Source organism: Pteropus medius, unplaced genomic scaffold (assembly GCF_902729225.1).
Source record: "Pteropus medius unplaced genomic scaffold, Ma_sr-lr_union100, whole genome shotgun sequence".
NCBI classification, from domain to species: Eukaryota; Metazoa; Chordata; class Mammalia; order Chiroptera; family Pteropodidae; genus Pteropus; species Pteropus medius.
Window position 1 is genome coordinate 3628843 of NW_024347791.1, and position 18426 is coordinate 3647268.

Consider the following 18426-nt stretch of genomic DNA (forward strand, 5'->3'; position numbering starts at 1 on the left):
TAACATATTATGTATATATCATTACATATACAAATTGTGTCTATTGTGTGTGTGTATTAATATTATTGTGTGTGTGGGTGTATCTATGTGTATATAATATTTGAGATCTTTCTAATGTGATTCATGTCCAAGAAGAAGGGTGGCCTTAACTCAAGTGGCTTTTCAGGGCTCTGTGGACATTGTGTTTCTTCAGTTCTGCCTTATCCTCATAATATGAAGATGATAATGCTATAATCGGCCATATAGAACACATATCATCTGTTCATGGTGCGTGAATGCCAGCTAACAGTAATCGTAATCCCGATGAAATCCTATGTATCTTCACTTAAGATGAACATGGTGTCCCATTCCCATAAGATCCCCTGCCTTATCCAGGTCTCTCCCATAGGCTTTTTTTTAGCGGGGGAAATGCAATTTCAAAATAGCCCTGTAAGATAGGAAAGTTTGTTCCCTGTTAATTGAGGCTCAGTGGTGTGGAATTATTGCCCAAGGTCAGCACAGCTGGCACCCCTTCTGTCTCTTCCTCTGCGATGGCTCAGCTGATGTGAGGGGAGACGAGCCTCACTCCTGCGGCAACTGCGTGGGCCTTGAGGACGTGAGCCACACAGCCTGAGGCTTCAGGACCTGAGGTTGGCTGCAGTGTTTCATGGGGAAGGGCAAGGTTAGTTGTGGGGTCCGCATAGGTGCGTCCGGTTTACTCTCTCATGACCTTTCTTTATATCAAGGGAAGATGTTTCTATGCACCTTTACACGTCGTTAAATACTTATACTACTTCCAGAGGTATAAAAGTGATAAGCAGCAAACTGTGCCTTAGAACCAATTTCATGGAATTTGAAACAGTGCAAGGGAATTCTGTTCTCCTCCTGGTCATGCTCCCACCGTTGCTGGAGACGTCGGGCAGGTGCCTGTGGATCTCATTTGCCTCGTGTGGGGTGGGCACAATGACGATCCCTTCTCTACCTACGTCAATTCACGTGAAAGATCAATGGCTTAGCACATCCAAAGATGTTCCAAACGGGCCTCATAGTGGTCTAGCAACAAAAGAGAGTGATATTTTTATCAGAGGCACATGGGAGGTTTTCTCAGAGCCAGCCAGCATCCATGGTTTATGGGGGACGTGTCTTGACCTGATGTAATAAGATAATTAATAAGAACTTTTACCAAGCCCTTATCACATACCTAGCTTGGGAAGATAAATGCCTCCCATGCATGATCTCATTTATTCTTCCCAATGGTACCACAAGGTAAGTGCTCAGTGGAAGATTCTTAACTCACCTTTAACTCACATCCATTAGCCAAGCATTTCTCTATTCTTTCTGTCAAACTGCTGATCAGTGTCCACTGCACGTGGAGTCTCCTGGCTATTGGCCTACTTTCTGGAACTGTTCAGCATTAGAAATCCCACCCATTAATTGAGTGCTTAGCAAAAGTCACTTTAGTATATTACCAAGCCTGTTATGGTATATCTTTACCATCTAATTAAATAATATAATTCATTACATAAAACAGTAAAATATGATGCAGGAAGAAGCAGTTCTATAAATATCTAAGTTGTATACATTGGAACAGTGACCCAAAGTCAAGTTGTCATAAAAACAGTTGTCAAATTAAGTGGAAGCAAGACAACTAAAATAATGGGGGAAAATATACAAGTATGGAAGGAATTCTGTGTTCTAATTACTTCACAAATGTCTTTTAAGTTTCCCCTACATTTTAAAAGTACCGAAGCCAAATGTGTTTGGCCATTTCTTTGTGGTTTAAGCAAGAAAGGTATTGTAGATTTTCACAGAGTGGGGCGGTTCTTATAGAAAGGACCTTAGCCCCACATCAAAAGATTGTCAAATGAATGCATATTTATAGGTTATCAATTAGAAGAAAATCTTTATTGCACCCACATACCCTGATGGTGCTGCGTAAAAGGATTCCTGGGGAACCTTTAATCCCATTTTATAGATGAGGGCACCGAGGCCCCAAGAGAATTACAGACTTAAGCGAGAATGAAGAGACCCAGAGTTAACGGTTTATATAGTTTTTATACTGTTGTCTGGTTCTGTCTTTAGAATGTCACAGGTATAATTTTAGGCTCCCTGTAAACTTAAGCAGCCCTGGCAGCTTCCTTATTACAATCAGGCTGCAGTGTCTACAAATGACATTGGTATTTTGAAGTCCCTGACTTTTCAGCCGTGCTAAGGATAGTATCCTCTCTATACTCTAGGGAGCGATGGCTTTTCTCTGTATGACACTCTTTCCTATGGGAAGAAAGACGTGCTTAGTAACTTCTTTCCTCCTCCCAAGCCGAGGTAAATGTCATGACAGAGATAAGCCATCAGGTACCTGGAATTTGATGCTGTTTGCATTTCCTTCTTCTGGCTGAAGCTTCTTCATTGACAGGTGCAAAGATTGAAAAGGGTCAGGAGTATGTGAGGAAGATAGAAGCCTTCCTTTTGGAGGAGCTAATAACTATTCCATCATCCAGTAAAACAACCCAGGTGTGTGTGGCCGTGCCCGCGTGTGCCCAACTGGCTAATCACATTCCTTATACACGTATTGTGGTAGAATGCATCTTTCTCAGATCTGGAGAGGTCTCTTATTTGAGCTCTGGATTTTGACAAATGGCGTATTTTGGGATGTGGGTTTATTTCTGCTGAATGTCTGGCTTGATTAGTGTAGAGAAGCACATGCAAAGCAGGCTGGAGCCTCACCCCACCCCAACCTCCCCAGCCTGTACAATCAGGAAGTACGTCCTCCCTCCCATTGTGGCTGAAGAGGGAAGTGTGCTTTACATATGCAAATGCAAGCACCAAGTTTCACTTAATAATTATCAGCTGGAGATTCTATTGATGAACAGCTGAAGCTACTCATCAGGAGAGAAACTGACTTAACCATTTCTAGGCCCCGAGATACTGCCACTTTCCACCACCCTCTGAATACTGTGGTGATTGCAGACAAAGGTCTCTGATTCCCCCCATTCTTTACTTCTCCAGTTCTGAAGGGCTGCAGTCTGGCAGCTGAGTCTTCCTGACCCTGGTGTTACCGTGTGTGCATCTTTCCCCGGCCCTCACCTCCTTTCTGTTTTACAGGCTACAGAAGGCAGAATAGATCCCTCTGCATTTGTAGCAACGGGATTGCTTACAGCTGTAGAAGAAATGGCTTCATGTATTCCCTGCAGTAGCTCTCCTGCTGGGGCAACCGATTGCATCCTTCCAAAAAGGACACAGGGCGACCCCAAGGCAGGGTCCCCGGGATGTCCACATGAAGATATCAAGAACTTGCCTCCTTTCTGCTTGTCTTTCTTCTGTGTGGGCACTTGCCCTCTGGGATCTCTGATGGTATAGTTGGGCTGTTTTTTTTTTCAGTTTCGCTTGCTGTAGCTGTTCCTTGGCAGAGTTCAGTGGGCTGTCAGAAATGGTTTTATTTGGACTCTCTTCGTATTCACCTTTCTGCAGGAAGTTCCTTGCTTTATTGGTTCTTGTCAAAACCGTCCTGCTTCTTGTCGCTCTCGTTTGTCCCCTGCTTGTAACACGGGAATATAACCTTTGTGTCTTGGAAAGAGTTATTTAGAGGCAGAAGGCAGAATGAAAACAAGTTCGTTTTTATTTTGATTTTTTTTTTTGAGGGGGTGTCAATTTAACCTGGTCCTTTTACTTTTATTGCAGTAAGTCTTGGCAAGTTACTTAAGCTCAATGAGACACTCTTTCTTTCTCTTTAAAATGGGGACAACTAAACCTGTCTCAGAGAATTGGGACTTAAATAAGATCATGTGTGACACTCAGCCAAAGTGGATGGTGAGTAAGGCCCTATAATTATGATTCTCATTTGAAACCCAATTCCTATCATTGAACTATTACAGTATTTGCTTGTATACGTTGATTTAGTCACTCAAGACATTTACTGAGTGCCTACTATGTGCTTGGTTCTAGGACCTGGAGATATAATGCGAGATGAGACAGAGCCACAAAAGACCCTTCTGCCATTGAACTTGTATTCTAGGGGTGGAGACAGGCAAACAAGAAGGAAACAAAAATATAGACTTGGGACTAGTGGGGTGCTATGATGCACTCAATGGAGAATACGGGGCAACTAGTGAGAGAGAGACCGGGGCTAAAGGGTGGGCAGGAATGGGGTTTTCGAGCCTGGTTTTCAGATTCTTCTCTCGGCGTGATATTTAAGCAGATTCCCTAATTAAGTGGGTAGAAGCCAACAGCAATGCAGAGGCCCCAAGGTGGGAGAGTTCTTGGCATATTCAAGAAGCCTCTGGAAGGCCAGTGTGGCGGGCACCGAGAGAGTGGAGGACTGTGTTAAGGTCAGAAGGATAACTGGTCGAGGTGTTGTGGGACTTTGTAACCCACTGTAAGGTATTTGGGTTTGAAGTTTGACGGGAAGCTATAGGAAAGGCCATTTGAGCAGGATAGTGATGGGATCTGAGAGCCATTTTTAAACGTCATCCAGCTGCTGAGTGGCTAGTAGACCGTTTCAAGGAGGGTTTCCGGTCAGGTGGCTATTATGTGAATCTGAGGAATGGTGGGACCTGGGGCTGGAGCGGTGATGAAAAGGGTTTGTATTCATGACGTACTTTGAAGGTAGAACCAACAATCAATGATATTACCGTGCAGCGTCTGTGGGCATGAGGGAAGAGATTCAAGAATTAGCCCTATGTGCTTGGCTTTTGCACAGGGAATAATAGTGATGCCATTGGCTGAGAGGTGGAGCAGAAGGTTTTGAGGTGGGAATCCAGGGCTCTTCTTTGTATGTGGGGACATCAAGCGATTCCTGAGTTGTCATTGCTTCCCACAGTGTCGTGAGCACATAAGAATGTCCATTGATTATACACATCGTTCAAGACACTTGAGAAGCAAAGGAGATTCAACATGGCCCCGGCTTTCACCGATATGGTGTCTGCCCTGGACAGCTGTGGAGGGAATGGATAGTTAGAGTGTGAAGCAGGACGCGTAAACAACTATTACAAAGGTCCTAAGAGCCACCACCTTAAATCCATTTTGTGAGAAGTTGTAGGAAATCCAGTGGCGCTAAGAGGGACGGAGCGGCTGAGTCACCCTGATCGGAATAGAGAAGGGTTCCTTGAAGGGATTTTTCAGGGAGATCTTAAAGAGTCACTGCTAATTCACCAGGTGACAAAGCCTGCAAAGGAAATAGCACAAATACTTGACGCTTATTCCAACTGCCAGCATGCCACCCAGGAACTTAGCAGAGGGCTTGTTGGTGAATATCACTGATTCTCCAAAGTACTCTTCAGAGCCAAGAAGATGGAGTTATACAGTGCAGGAGATTTCAGTAGCATATCCAGAAAATCCAGCAAGGCTCTAGCTAGGGTTTCCTCTTGACAAACTGTTCCATCGTCCCCAGCCTGACACAGCTTCTGAGGTCATCCTATGAGTAAAGCCTCGGTCTTGCAAGGGGCTCTTTTCTTTGGGGCCAGGAATTAGGATCTTGTACTGAGACCCCACCATCTCTTGGGTCTTCTGTGTCTGTTAGTGCTCCCTACACTCCAGCCAATGCTTCCTCTTAACTTGCTGAGGAAAATCCTGGCTCTGCTTCACAATAGAGTTGAGTCGAAGGTCCTTAGTTTTATTATTCTTGCTTTTCTGATACCGTTGGAAGCATCATATACAAAAAATTAACATCATCCCAGGAGCAGGAATTGGAAGAAAATAACAGTCTGTCAAAAGTAGAGACAGCAGGTTTTGCTTAATAGGTATTAGCCCAATATTTTACCCAAACATCTATCTCGCTCTTGGTAATGTCTTATCTTTGCCAAGTGCCCATCCTGATAAAATGTTATTTCTGTCAAGTGGAGCTCCTAATAAAATCTACTATCTCCTCCCCTCTCCCAAATCTATCTTGATAAAACCTCATTCTTCATTTCTGATTTCTTCCTAAGGGATGATTTGGATTTTTGTCTGAGAAGGGCGAAAAAAGGAATGATAAGGGTTTTTATTTTCTTCTTTTTTTCCTCTTCGTTTTAATGTACATACTCATGAGAATTGGAATGTACCTTCAAGTCAATCAAACTGATAAAGGGGGCTTGGAGACTGTGAAGCAGGGGCAAGAAGCCAGAGAAAAGGAGGCCAGTCACTGATAGGTGGGGGAATGTTCAGGCAGGCTTCTGCTTGTTTTCTCTTGTTTTTAATTTACAGTTGAGCTGAGGATGATAACATTGATTTAGGTGGCATGAAAGTTTGCAGGAAAGAGACTCTATTGAAGGAATCAACCACATTCACAAAAATACTTGCTTCCTTTTTCGAAATGCGTTAGAATATTCTTTATGGCAGCTACGCGTGCTGTTAGGCTCCTTAGTCACTGCTGACTTTCACCAGAACAAATAAATAGCCCAACTTGTCTTTGATAACTAACTCTTTCTACCGATCTCTCTTCCAGCCTCTTCCTTTCAGTATCTCATCAGGTCTAAGTATTTTGTGAACACCGCAGACCAGAGTTGGGTTCTCCTGGTAATGTCTGCCCTTCCTACAAGATGACGTCCATAGAAGGTGGGGTGAGGAGTGGGAGGTTTGGATGAAGGGCAGTGACTTTGTCTCAAAGCCAGTTGACTGGTAGTAGAGAATGAGGTACGTCGGAGGGCCTGGAAAGTATGATGCCAGTCAAGTCAGTTCTCACTCACACTAGACCTCCTGAAACAGCAGAGGTGGGAACAAGGCATTTTTGTGCAGCACAGAGGAAGAGACCTTTGCTCAGATTTGGCAGGTGTGTAATTTGAGGTGCAGTGGCAGGTACACAGACTGACCACTATCACTGACAAAGAGCCTGAAGAACACTCTTTAGACTTCTAATCATGTTTCGCATTCAATTTTCCTCTTAATGGTCGTAGGGCATTCGTGACAGTACTGTCCTCCAAACACAGAGGAATGCGAAAGTCCACGTGTACCCTTAGGTACCCTAGGAGAGCAAAGCACCACAGGTCGAGTTGGATGCAGTCTGATCAAAGTCACACTCACGATGTAAGGCATTTGTTCTTTTGGATCCTTTTTACAAGAGGCTCTAACTCTCTTCCATAGATCTGAATTTCACCCTGATGCCCTATGCCTGAAACGGGATTATCTAGGTGCACTAGGGGAGGATAAAGGAGCAGGAATGGATGGTGTAGGGCTGTGCTGATTACTCTGGAATTCTCAAACAGTTCCTGCTGGCCATGGGCATCTTTCCATCCCTCTGTGGTCCAAATCAGACTATTGTCAATACTCCTCATTAAAAAAAAAAAAAGTCACCAAAACATTTTGGTCACCAAGAATGACAATTTGTGGTTTATGGCAAGTATGAATTCACACATTTAGAAAACAATAGTTTTCAATACTCTTTGTATGATAAATATAAAATTTAAAAACCTTGCTGAAGAATCATCCACGTGGCTCTCTTAATTTGAATAAGATTTTAATTTAAAGAAAAAAAATGAGACTTCATTAAAAATTTTTAACTGTACAACCCATATGATTTGCCAATCTTGGAACATATTACTGGGATTTTATAAGGTCTATGAATATTTCATGTAAAATAGCACACTTATTGCTAAGATTTTAAAAAATAGATCAGCGGCAAAATACTTATTAAATCTTTCATCTTGAGCATTGCCAAAAGAAAATTAAGAAGAAGTCGTAAGATATTTGAGTCTGATTCTATAGTCAAGAGCCATGTTGGGGATTGTAGGGAGCATGCCCAGCTCATACTTCGCAAAAGATAAAATTGTCATTCTTGTTTTGCTTTTAGTTTTGATGACTCTACCAATTAAGGAGATTATATCCAGCTGTTGCATGCATATGAAATATGGCACAAGATATTGTACAAGTGGACATTCTACTTTCTCAAGTTCAATCACTGGAGGCCACCACTAAAGATGGGCGTCTTTGAGGCTATGCAATAAGTGATTGAAGTTAATGAGCTAAAGGGGAGCAGAGGGTGATCCAAGATGATTGGAACGTGAATGTATTGGGCTCTCACATACTGGTCGATTCTCCAGATTTAGAGTGAATGTCTACTCGCATTTGATGGGGTGCACTATATTGTGACCTTCCAATAATTGTTTGCTAAACAGACTGGTGATCTAAGAAAAGAACTCGGCTCTATTGTCAAGTTGTTCGATGACATAAAAAATAGAGCACTACATACATTACCTTCTGCCTTGTTTGGTTACTATTTGAGTGCTGCTAACAAAGTCCTTCTGTCCATAATTAGACACCTCGGAGATCAAACAGAAATATGATTGGCCAGATTTAGAAGCAGAAAGACTCAGTTACTCTACTGTGAGAACAGTAGTTCAAAAACCAACTGCCTCAAACTTTCAGAACTTAGAATATTTGGCAAAAAAAAAAAAGAAAAGACATTCGAAGCTTTGAAATCATTGAACCTCAAGTTTCAAGGGGGCAAAGCACTGACATCATTGCTCATTAAGGCATACTTCAGCACTTAGAGCCAAAACCCAGCTATGGATACAGCAAATTGGTGCTAAAAACGTCTTCATTTTCTTGACTTAATGAAGCTCTTTAAGACAAGGTTCCGAGAAATAATTTCACGGAGGAAAAAATTCAAATCGCATTTAGCCTATTACGAGGAAGCAAATCTCGGCTTCCTTCCCTGGCCCTGTGGTTGCAAATTCTTTTTAGAAGCTTATGAGAAACTTTTCTTACTGTTGTTCACTCTTTGCCAGAAGATCTCCAAGGTCTTTGCTGGAACTCGAGTTTGCTTGGGATGCCAAAGATAACTTCCAGAAAATCACTTAGGGATAGTTTTTGGGGAAAACATTCTCTGTTTACCCCTAACAAGTGAGCAGCCATGACGGGTCATCACCGCCATTCCCTCCCCACAGCAACTCCGATCCCACAGTTCTGGAACTTAGGAAAATTGCTCAACCTGGACCCGTGTCTTACTCTGACTTATAAACTGCTCAGCTTGTCATGCAGACATCCAGTGAACAAAATTAAAAACAACAACAACAACAACAACAACATGTGAGACTTTTAAGACCAAACTGAGTTTTCTAAATCTTTCTACAATGATTTGGTCTCCAACAGTTCATTTATTTTGCAATTTCAACATGCATCGAAGGAGGATGTTTTTATGTTAATTAAAAGGAGGGCTTTGTGTTTAAAAAAAAAAAATTACAGTGTTTACTCAATGAACACAGCCTAATGTGGAAGGCGAGAAATTGGAGAAATCATTGGATTGGACTGACCTACCTATTGGCCAAGAGAGGGGAGCCCGGAACCAGGGAAGTGGGAAGTCTGGCAGCTGGAGGAGGCTTTGAAAAGAGCTCTTATCCTGGAAGGAGAGGGATTGACTGGGTCAGAACAGCCCCAGGCTTGTAGGAGCTAGAATAAAGGGGAAGCCTTGGTCATAGGAAATCAGGAAGGTCCTGGGTTAACACATGGGAGCTCTGCTAAGGGTTAGAGACTTGGGTTAGGAAGCCTGGGCCCAGGATGAGAGAAACCCTGGGATTTAGTGTGACAGGGCTGAGACCTTTTTTGCATGTAAGCCAGTTCCTTAAATTTGCCTTAAGGAGCCAACAGATGTGCTTGCAAATTGGGTTTATGATGTCTCAGCCAGAAGGATGGGAGAATGCCGGAGCCAATGTTTCTCAATCTTGAGTACACATGAGAATCTCATGAGGATGGATGCTTTTAAAAATGCTGGTAACTAGCCCCTCCCACTGGCCAAGAGTCAGAGCTAATAAATCTGGGATGGGGCCTGTGCATATCAGTATTTTTTTTAAGTTCCCCAAAGGATTATAATGGTAGCCAGGATTGAGAACCACTGGTCTAAAGGGTTAGGGAATGAGGCAGTAGCAACAATAACAAATTAGACTGGACTCATTCAGAGGGAGGCAAACAGGAGATATTCTGGTTTGGGGTAAAAAGAACAATTGAGCCAGTGAACCTGGGTTCAAGACTCTCCCTCTGCCATTCGTGGCTGGGATGGCATTGAACAAGTTAATTCATGTGTCTTTCTTTCTAATGTTCTATTTGTCAAACGGGGATAGTGAGAACACTTATTTCATTCAAGTGCGACATAAAATGAAAGGAGACACACAGCCTCTGTGTGCTCAACGGGAACTGACCAAGTGTTTGTTGTTGAATTTGATGAGAGGACCTTGAAGGAAAGGGAGTTGCTTCTGTACGTTGTCAAACTACAAAGTATGGCGGGAACAGGGTTATCATCAAGAACGTTATCCTTGGCGCCTGTAAGTGAGGCTGACAGGAACAGGGAGAGATTGGAGGTGGAGAGACTAACCAATGAGACCAATGTCCTAGGACAAGGGTCCGCAAGCTAGGGCCTGCAGGCCAAATCTGGCCCAGCACTTGTTTTAATAAAGTTTTATTGGACCACAGCCATGTCTATGTGTCACATATTTCTGTGGCCACTCTTGTGTTACCCTGGCATGTTGAGTACTTGCACCAGAGACCACATGGCCTGCAGAGTAACACATGTTTACTCTGTGGGTGTTTACAGAAAAAGTTTGACGACCCGTTTTAAGATAAGATTACAAGACTTCCTTTGGGATGGAACGTTTGAAATGGAATGAGAGAAGCAAGTGCTTCAAACATCGGGAAGAAGGAATTGGCAGGCCCTGGTGACAGCTTGCACGTAGGGGGATTTTGCCATATAAAGGTTAGGGAATGCAGTGTCTTTATCACGGGTAGAATGATGCAGGGGACAGCCTTCCTGAAATCTGGGCATGAGTACAGGATCTCTGTGTTCTTGATTAGAGAGACCTGTCTAGGTCTGTCGCCACTAAAAGGGGCTGGTGCGAGCCCCCCTCCACGGGTGGCCTCAGGGCTGGGAGGCCCACCCAGGTCCTGGTCCTGCCTCCTTTTCTGAGCCCTGTGGTTCTATCTGTTTGCAATGGAGCAGTAAACACCAGCACTCCAGAGTCAGAGATATGCAATGCACACAAATTGATTCACTTCATCACTTAGGACGTTTTGGATGGCATACCCCTAATCTCTGTCACCGCACTGCAAAGAGGTTGATTTTCAATTTACCTTTTTTGTTCTGAATCTTAAATGATTCGATTCTTAATTCAGAGCATTCATCTCGAGTGGATTCAATGATTCAAATACAATGATAAATTGATGTTTGTTTAAAAGTTTTGGAGGGAGGAGGAAGATGTTGTAAAGTAAGGTTTTGAATAATGTCTCATTTGACATTTTAAACTCAAAGTGGGCTGAGCCTCAGATCAACACATGTAGGCATTATGTGACAGAGATGCACCAAGTGTAAAAGTGGATTGTGTATATCTGAAAAAATAGAAACCTGGAGGAAAGATAATAGAGAAGCAAAGGGAAAAGGGGCTCAGAAATGAGGGATCCTATTTGCCGATGTCTCTATGTGTCATACCTCCAGACTGGGTGGGGCAAAAAGGAGAAATTTGAGTACTCTGATTTGACCTGATGCATGCGTGTTCACACACACCAACGTTCCCATTTTACATGGGATGAGGGGCGGGGTGTGGGACACTGAGTCACAGAAAAGCTACATAACTTTGCCTGGAGTTATTTATTAAGTGGCAGAACCATAATTCAGACTTTATTTCAAATGCCATGCTTTTACAACTCTACTTAATGTGTTTGCTTTTCTAGGTTATCTATCCCTCTGCCTCCAGCATTTAATATTATAACAAGGTCACTTTTTTAAATAACTGATAGTTAAAGATTTGCTAGACCTATTTTTTCATGCTTTTTTTTTTTTTAAGTTGTAAATGCCGGTCTTTTCCGTCATCCCTTATTCAAATGCTTAAGTACAGGCGGTGTGCCAGGCCATGGGGATAAAGAGACCAGGTACTGTGATCTATTTGTTGGTCCCTGTATTAGTCGGGTTTCTCCAGAGAAACAGACCAATAGGGTGTGTGTGCGCGCACGTGTGTACGTGTGAAGAGATTTATTATAAATAATCGGTTCACTTGGTTATGGAGATGGTCAAGTCCCAATGTCCGCCGGGTAAGTCAGCAAGCTGGAGACTCAAAGGAACCAGTGGTATAGTTCCATTCTGAAGTCCAGCCAGCTCAAGACCTAAGAAGAGCCAGTGTTTCGGTTCAAAGGCTATCAGGCAGAAGTAATGCTCTCTTACTTTGGGCAGGGTCAGCCTTTCTGTTCCATTCAGGCCTTCAACTGATTGGATGAGGCCCACCCACATTAGGGAGGGCCATTTGCTTTACTCAGTCTACTGATTCGAATGTTAATCTCATCCAAAAACACTTAGAATAATATCTGGACACCGTGTGGCCCAGTTGACACAAATTGAACCATCACAGTCCCCAAATTGTTACTGGTCTATAACAACATGAGTACGAAGTTGAGAGTGGTCATTTAAAAACTTCTAGAGCAATTGGACATCAAGCATGTGATCAGTAGACATCTCAATGAGCAGGGCGTAGATGAATTAGTTGAATTCAAGTGATAAATTGCATATGGGACAAGCTATGTACTAGGCAGGTACATTAGGGCCAAAATTTTATCCAGGATGGATTGGTTGGGGGGGACTCTTTCTTCACTGTTTATTATTTGAGATATACTAGTGTGGGCATAGTGTGGGCCAAAAATCCCATATGATGGTGTTTATAATGACGATCTGTGCACAAAGTAGGGGAGTGGTCCTGGGAGAGACCAGAGCCTTTAAGACATCATGGAGAAGTTCAGAACACACCTGAGGGGGCCGGCCTTTTGCTGCCCCAACCCTCCCCCTTCCCTCCAAAAGGATAGGAATAATCGGAACAAAGAACCAGAGAAGATGAGTAGTCCAGGAACAAAAGTGAGAGTGAAGATGAATAAAGGTAGATAAACCACGACCATGACAGAGCAATGGGCCCTGCTCGTATCAACATCCAGCCACACAACATTGGAGTTGATCAGCCGGGTTAGATACGCAGGGTCCATATGTACCACGAGCGTGGAAAGTTAGAGCTGAGAGGGGCCTGGAGCACACTACACTCTCTTCTGGAAGCGGGAACTGGCTGAGGAAGATAACGTACCTTTAAAACAAACACACAAACCAGAAATCATAATTCTGCCATTTATTGAGTTTTTCTTAGGAGCCAGGCACAGCATGAGTGTTGCCTTCTCCAACATAGGTTCCCCTCCACGAGGCCTGGCATTTACAGTGTGTCTTCATTGGTGACAAATCTACAGAGTTTTAAAGTGGAGAAAACACTTAGAAGCCTTCGAGAGAGAAGTTTGGTTAAAACCATTTGGGGTCTAAGAAGGGTAGAAATGGACACAGGATGTTGAAAGCATTTCCCTTCCAGTAACCTTAGAATTATGATTACATAATTATGCCTTTATTTATAACCACATAATCAAAGAATTATAATTTACTTCCTGTCAACATGTAGAATGTGGGGCTTTATGGAGAGGAGCTAAGGGAGGTGATCGGACCGCCATGGGAAGCCTGCCTGCTCTTCCATTTTGCCTTTGGATGAACTTGGACCTGCCTAAGGCTGAAAGCAAAAAGGTTCAGAGGCCACATAAAAAAGGAAGCTAAAGTTTGTTGGCCACTCACTCCTGTATACCACTCAGAACAGCCTCGTGTTTAGAAAATTTACAGTCTTTAATACTGTCAACTCATTTTACCCATAATATCACCCACTGCCCCGTTGGCAAGGGGCCGGAGGGACCCTTAGTCCGAGTGCTTCTCAGTGAGAGGCACAGTGCATGGTGCTTTGTATTCTGGTGTCTTTTAAGCTACCCATCACCTTTGTAAGGTTGGCATTTCTGGTCCCATTTCGCAGAAGGGAACACCGAAGCTCAGGATATTTAAGCAACCCCTCCAAAGAACGAACTTATAAGTCCCATTCGTTAATTTTCCAGAGCTTCTGGGACCCTGATGGACTTCCAGAGTTTGCTGGGTTCCTGCCCAAATGTTCCAGAATTCTCTCACCTTGATTCTAATCCCACTGCACCACAGTAGGAATACAGCTTGAGCTTTTAGAGTCTCAGTTTCCTCATCCGTAACAAGGACACCGACTGCCACCTTCTAATGCTATGATAACCTAAGACGTCCTCAGCGTGAACTGCCCAGCAAGGCGTGACTGTGCCCACTGCCGGAGCTAGATGCTCATCTTTCTCTACTCCTGCTGGAAAGGGTTGTTGTCAGTTGGGAAAACACAATTGCTGTTAGCTGCCTATTCTTTTTCGTTCTCGGTGGAACTAATTTGATTTAGCCAAACAGGGAGACCAGTTTCAAAAGCTTGGGTCGGAGCTTGTAATTGGTTAGCTTAGTGACAGTGCAATCCTAATCAACCTGTGATTTCACGTCCCCACACACTCGCCTCGGCCTTTGATCTGTCGTCCTGGGCAGTGGAATTCAGCAAGTCGTATTTGCTGCATTGATAGGACAGGACCAGGAGCTCAGGAGTTTAACCCTGAGGTGATTAAGAGGGGAAAAAAAGGAGTCATGTTTGTGAAGATCCAGAGACACATCAAAAAGCCCTGGGCAGAGGCGGTGTAGCACGCAGCACAGGCGAACCCCGCAGGGTGTAATTCACCACATTCTTTGATCCTCAAGTTTTGTGAGTCACACAGACTCTCTGGGACAGTTTGAAAGCTCAGTGGGATCTGGGCAGGAAGGAGAAAAACTCGAAATATGACAAAAGAGGAATGTTTTTTGGCAGGCGACTGAGAGAGGGTAATTTGCGGGAGATGTGGTTTTTGCTTGGTAGTCTCTGAGGCGGCCAGCGTGCAGCTGGATCCTGGAATTTCTGCAGCGTGGGGACCGAAGAGCAAAAGCTTTCGGTGTGTCTTCTGTCGCTGAGGCTCCTCAACTGAGCGCCTACTGTATACATGGTAGTATGCTAAGTGTCCTTGGGAGATGGTTTCGTTTGTTTGTTTGTTTGGTTTTTACATGGGTCGTTCTCTTTGTAACCTATCATGAAACCGCATTTAAGTATAGACTCTACAGTCTTGGGCATAAGAAAGAGCTGGGTACAAATTCTGACACCACTGCATTCTGGTTGTGTGACCTTGAGAGACCTACTTACCCTCTCTGCGTGCGATTGTTACATGGAGTGTTGCTGGCACTCACTTTAGTGGTAACCGCTTTTCTGGGAAAACTTTGTGATTGATTATACTCCTACTCTCTTCTTCCTTGTTGCCCTTCATTATTTTACTCTTGGGCTGGACACGTGTCCACCCTTCCAGCATTGATCAGATATCGTGCTGTGTCACCGCAAAGATAAGTAAAGCCCAGTCTTTGTCTTTATCGGATTCCCAGTCTTCACAGGAGGCATTTGATAAAGCATTCGCCCAATGCAGTATGACAGGGACACGTTTTTTGTAGCACTTACGTACAAATACTCATAGACTATGCGGAAGGGTGTGTCATTACAATTTGAAGAAGACTTCTCCTGGGAGGTGATGCCTCCTAAAGAGTTTTGAAGAATGAATAGGAGTTCGTATAGGAAGAACTAAATAAACTTAGTCATTATTAATATTTCTTGTTTTACTTCTTTCTTTTTTTGCTTTCTTCCATTTCTTCCAACTGCTTCACCTCTCTCTCTTTCCCATTCTCTTCCTTCCCCTTCTTCCTACTCATAATGCTTCATTGATATCAAGAACGTCTATCTAGTAACATGCCAAGCTGGGAAAAGCAGACAGTGCATTTAATTAGGAAAGATTATATTATGATTGTGTTCTCTAAACAGCCTGCTAGTTTTGTTTTTTTTTTTCTATCACTGTCATAAGTCATTCTGTTCTCAACTTTGTTCCCAGTTCAGTCTGGCTGCATTCGTTTGTAAAACTCACTTTCTATCTGCTTTCCCTTGTAAGTAAGTGGGAGTGTGAAAGGAGCCTCGCTATGTATTACGGTTGTCGGTGGGAGGAGGGGCTGGAGTGTGTTTCATCCGTGGGTTAACTCTTCCCTGGTCTTTCCGCCCCCCTCCTCAGATGGGAAGCCCGTGTCCCTGTCTCCGCTGGAGTCCCAGCCACACAGCCCCCGGTACACCGCCTCCAGCCAGCGGGAGCGCGAGAGCCTGGAGGTGCGCGTGCGCGAGGTGGAGGAGGAGAACCGCGCGCTGCGCCGGCAGCTCAGCCTGGCCCAGGGCCGGGCGCCCGCGCCGCGCCGCGGCAACCACTCCAAGACCTACTCCATGGAGGAGGGCACTGGGGACAGCGAGAACCTGCGCGCCGGCATCGTGGCGGGCAACAGCTCGGAGTGTGGACAGCAGCCAGCTGTGGAGAAGTGTGAGGTAAAAAGCACCTGGAGCCATCCGAAGGCCCAGCTTCCTCCTCCCTGTGCAGAGGCCACCTGGATGCACCGCCAGGTGCTTGGAAAGAGCCGGCATTCTTGACTCAGGCCTGGGTGTCAGTCTGATTTGGTCCCTAGTTTTGCTGTTTGGTCTGAATAATCTTTTAGCCTCTCTGAGCCTCAGTTTTGCCATCTTAAAAACGGGGGTAAGAAGGCCCGCGTCACAGAGGTACTAAGAGGAGCAAACTGATGGGACCAGCTGCTTGTTTCTATTGTGCCTCATTTGGACATGCTCAGGGTTTCTACACCCAGTTGTCATCCTGGGGACCCCTGTTACTTAGACCACAGGATGAATGTCGCACCTGGAGCTGTGGCCCTCAGTCTCATTTTATAAACAGCTTCTGCGATTCAGAACCCAAGACGTCTTCCTTATTTCAACTTGTATAGCTTAATAGCTCCCCCACCCCTTTAAAGTATGCTTTATTTCTTAGTAATTCTTTGGACATTTGGAAAAGTTACCCACTGTTTCTCCCTACAGCCCCTCACCCCCTCATCTGTGCGGCCATGCTTATGTGTGTACTGAACACACACACACATACGTACACTTCTTGCCTCTTCCAGTTCCCATGGACAGGAGTTAGAGCATCCCTGTTAAGAGCAAGGCTTTTTGAGACACATAAAGCCTGAGTTTATAGCTCAGCTTTGGGGGTTTCTGCTAGGAGGGCTTAGGCAAGTTTTCTAACCTCTCTGAACTTCAGATGCCTCATCAATAAACTTGAGAAAGTAATACCAGCTTCATGGAATAATTGTGAGAATTAAATACGTTGGCCATCTGAAGTCACGATAGTACCTCTCTTCAATTATGGGCAGTTTTTATTATTTTTAGTTAAATACAGATATTACCTGCTCTTTCTTCTTTTTCATTTTATGGCCACATTCTCAGAATATTAGATTTCAAACCCCCGAAGAGGAAACACTTTGCAAACTGTAATCTGCCGTTCGCACGAATGGGATTATTATTACTATCGGTGATAACTGTACTGTCACAAAGTAATATAGATCGGGCTTATTGAGTGACGCGGACTGAGTTCTGTGGAAGGTCAGTGGCAAGTAAGGAGACTTTGGATTTAAACCGTCAGGGAGAGCCCCTGGGGATAGTAGGATTTCCTGTGGTTTCTCAAGCCTGGTTGAAGTGAGAGATGGTGGAGAGGTGGAGAAAGGTCGATGAGGAATGTACACGTGAGTAGGACAAATATGAAGCAAAACGTTGTCATAGAAAGAAAGGGTTCAGGGCGAGGCGAGTCAGTCAGGCAAGCACAGAGACCCCGGGCAGCAGGTGGTCGCACTACATCATCTTCATTCCTTCATTCATTCCCCAAATATTTATTCTATTTAGCCGCAGTTACGCATGTCACAGTGTTCTCTGTGCTGAGAAATGGCAAGGAATGAAAGAGACAGACTCCCTTTCTTTTGGTTCTTGTGTTTCGAGGTGGGAAGCAGAGGAAGAGATGATAAACAAATAGAGACATCCGAATGTCAGGAGGTGTTCGATGCTACACGTTTTTTTCAGCCCCGACTGCATGCCAGGCCTAACCTCATTTAATCTGCCACAACCATAGACGGTGGCCTGTTATTGAACGTCTCTATTTTACGTCTTTGAACATGGGGAGTCAGTAATGTTAACAGAGTGCCTTGGTTGAGGCTGGTCAAGAGAGGCCCTAATTTGGGGGAACTTCTCTATTTGTCTAGGTAAAGGCTTGTTTGATTTCTCGCAGGTTCTCTGCTCTTAGCTTATGGCCATGGTGTCGATTTGGAGAGACGAAACCCCGGCTCCTAGGTAGGAAGGCCCGGAGGGAGAAATGTTTTTCCTTGAGTGTGGTTCCATCAGTATGACTCAGGCCTACTTAAAGAACTGATGAAGAATCAAGAAGATGAAAAGTAGAAAAGGAAAAGGAAAAAAAAAAGAGGGAGGGGGACAAGCGTAACAGAGAGAAAAACAGGGCATTTCTCTTCCCGCTGCAGTCTGTCTAGATGGCACCTTCGTTCTCCTGCTTTCTGAGAGCTACACATCCTACTTCTGCCCTGAGTGTCCAGCAAAATAGTGTAGACAAAGGCCTTTGGAAGCTGAGAGACCTGAGCCTACATCCTGGTGCATTCCCAGCTTAATATCCGTGTGGCGTTGACCAAGTTATTTCATTTTTCTGTATCTTGATTTCCTCATTTGT

At 44.2% G+C, this 18426-nt stretch overlaps 1 protein-coding gene and 1 long non-coding RNA gene across 6 annotated transcripts in view; both read left to right on the forward strand.

The window, feature by feature from the left end:
• Positions 1-18426, forward strand: part of LARGE1 (LARGE xylosyl- and glucuronyltransferase 1) — a 489641-nt gene that overhangs the window by 194503 nt on the left and 276712 nt on the right. For 4 of the 5 annotated variants that reach the window (XM_039877849.1, XM_039877848.1, XM_039877847.1 and 1 more), the window contains one exon: positions 15901-16202. The exons of the other annotated variant lie outside the window; for it this stretch is intronic. In XM_039877849.1, coding sequence (XP_039733783.1) covers positions 15901-16202 — 302 coding nt within the window. The remainder of the gene's footprint in view (positions 1-15900; positions 16203-18426) is intronic. 5 annotated transcript variants of the gene reach the window in all.
• LOC120614894 (uncharacterized) lies at positions 6851-9169 on the forward strand. Its single transcript, XR_005656115.1, has 2 exons — positions 6851-6975; positions 7739-9169. It is a non-coding gene; the product is annotated as an uncharacterized LOC120614894 (long non-coding RNA).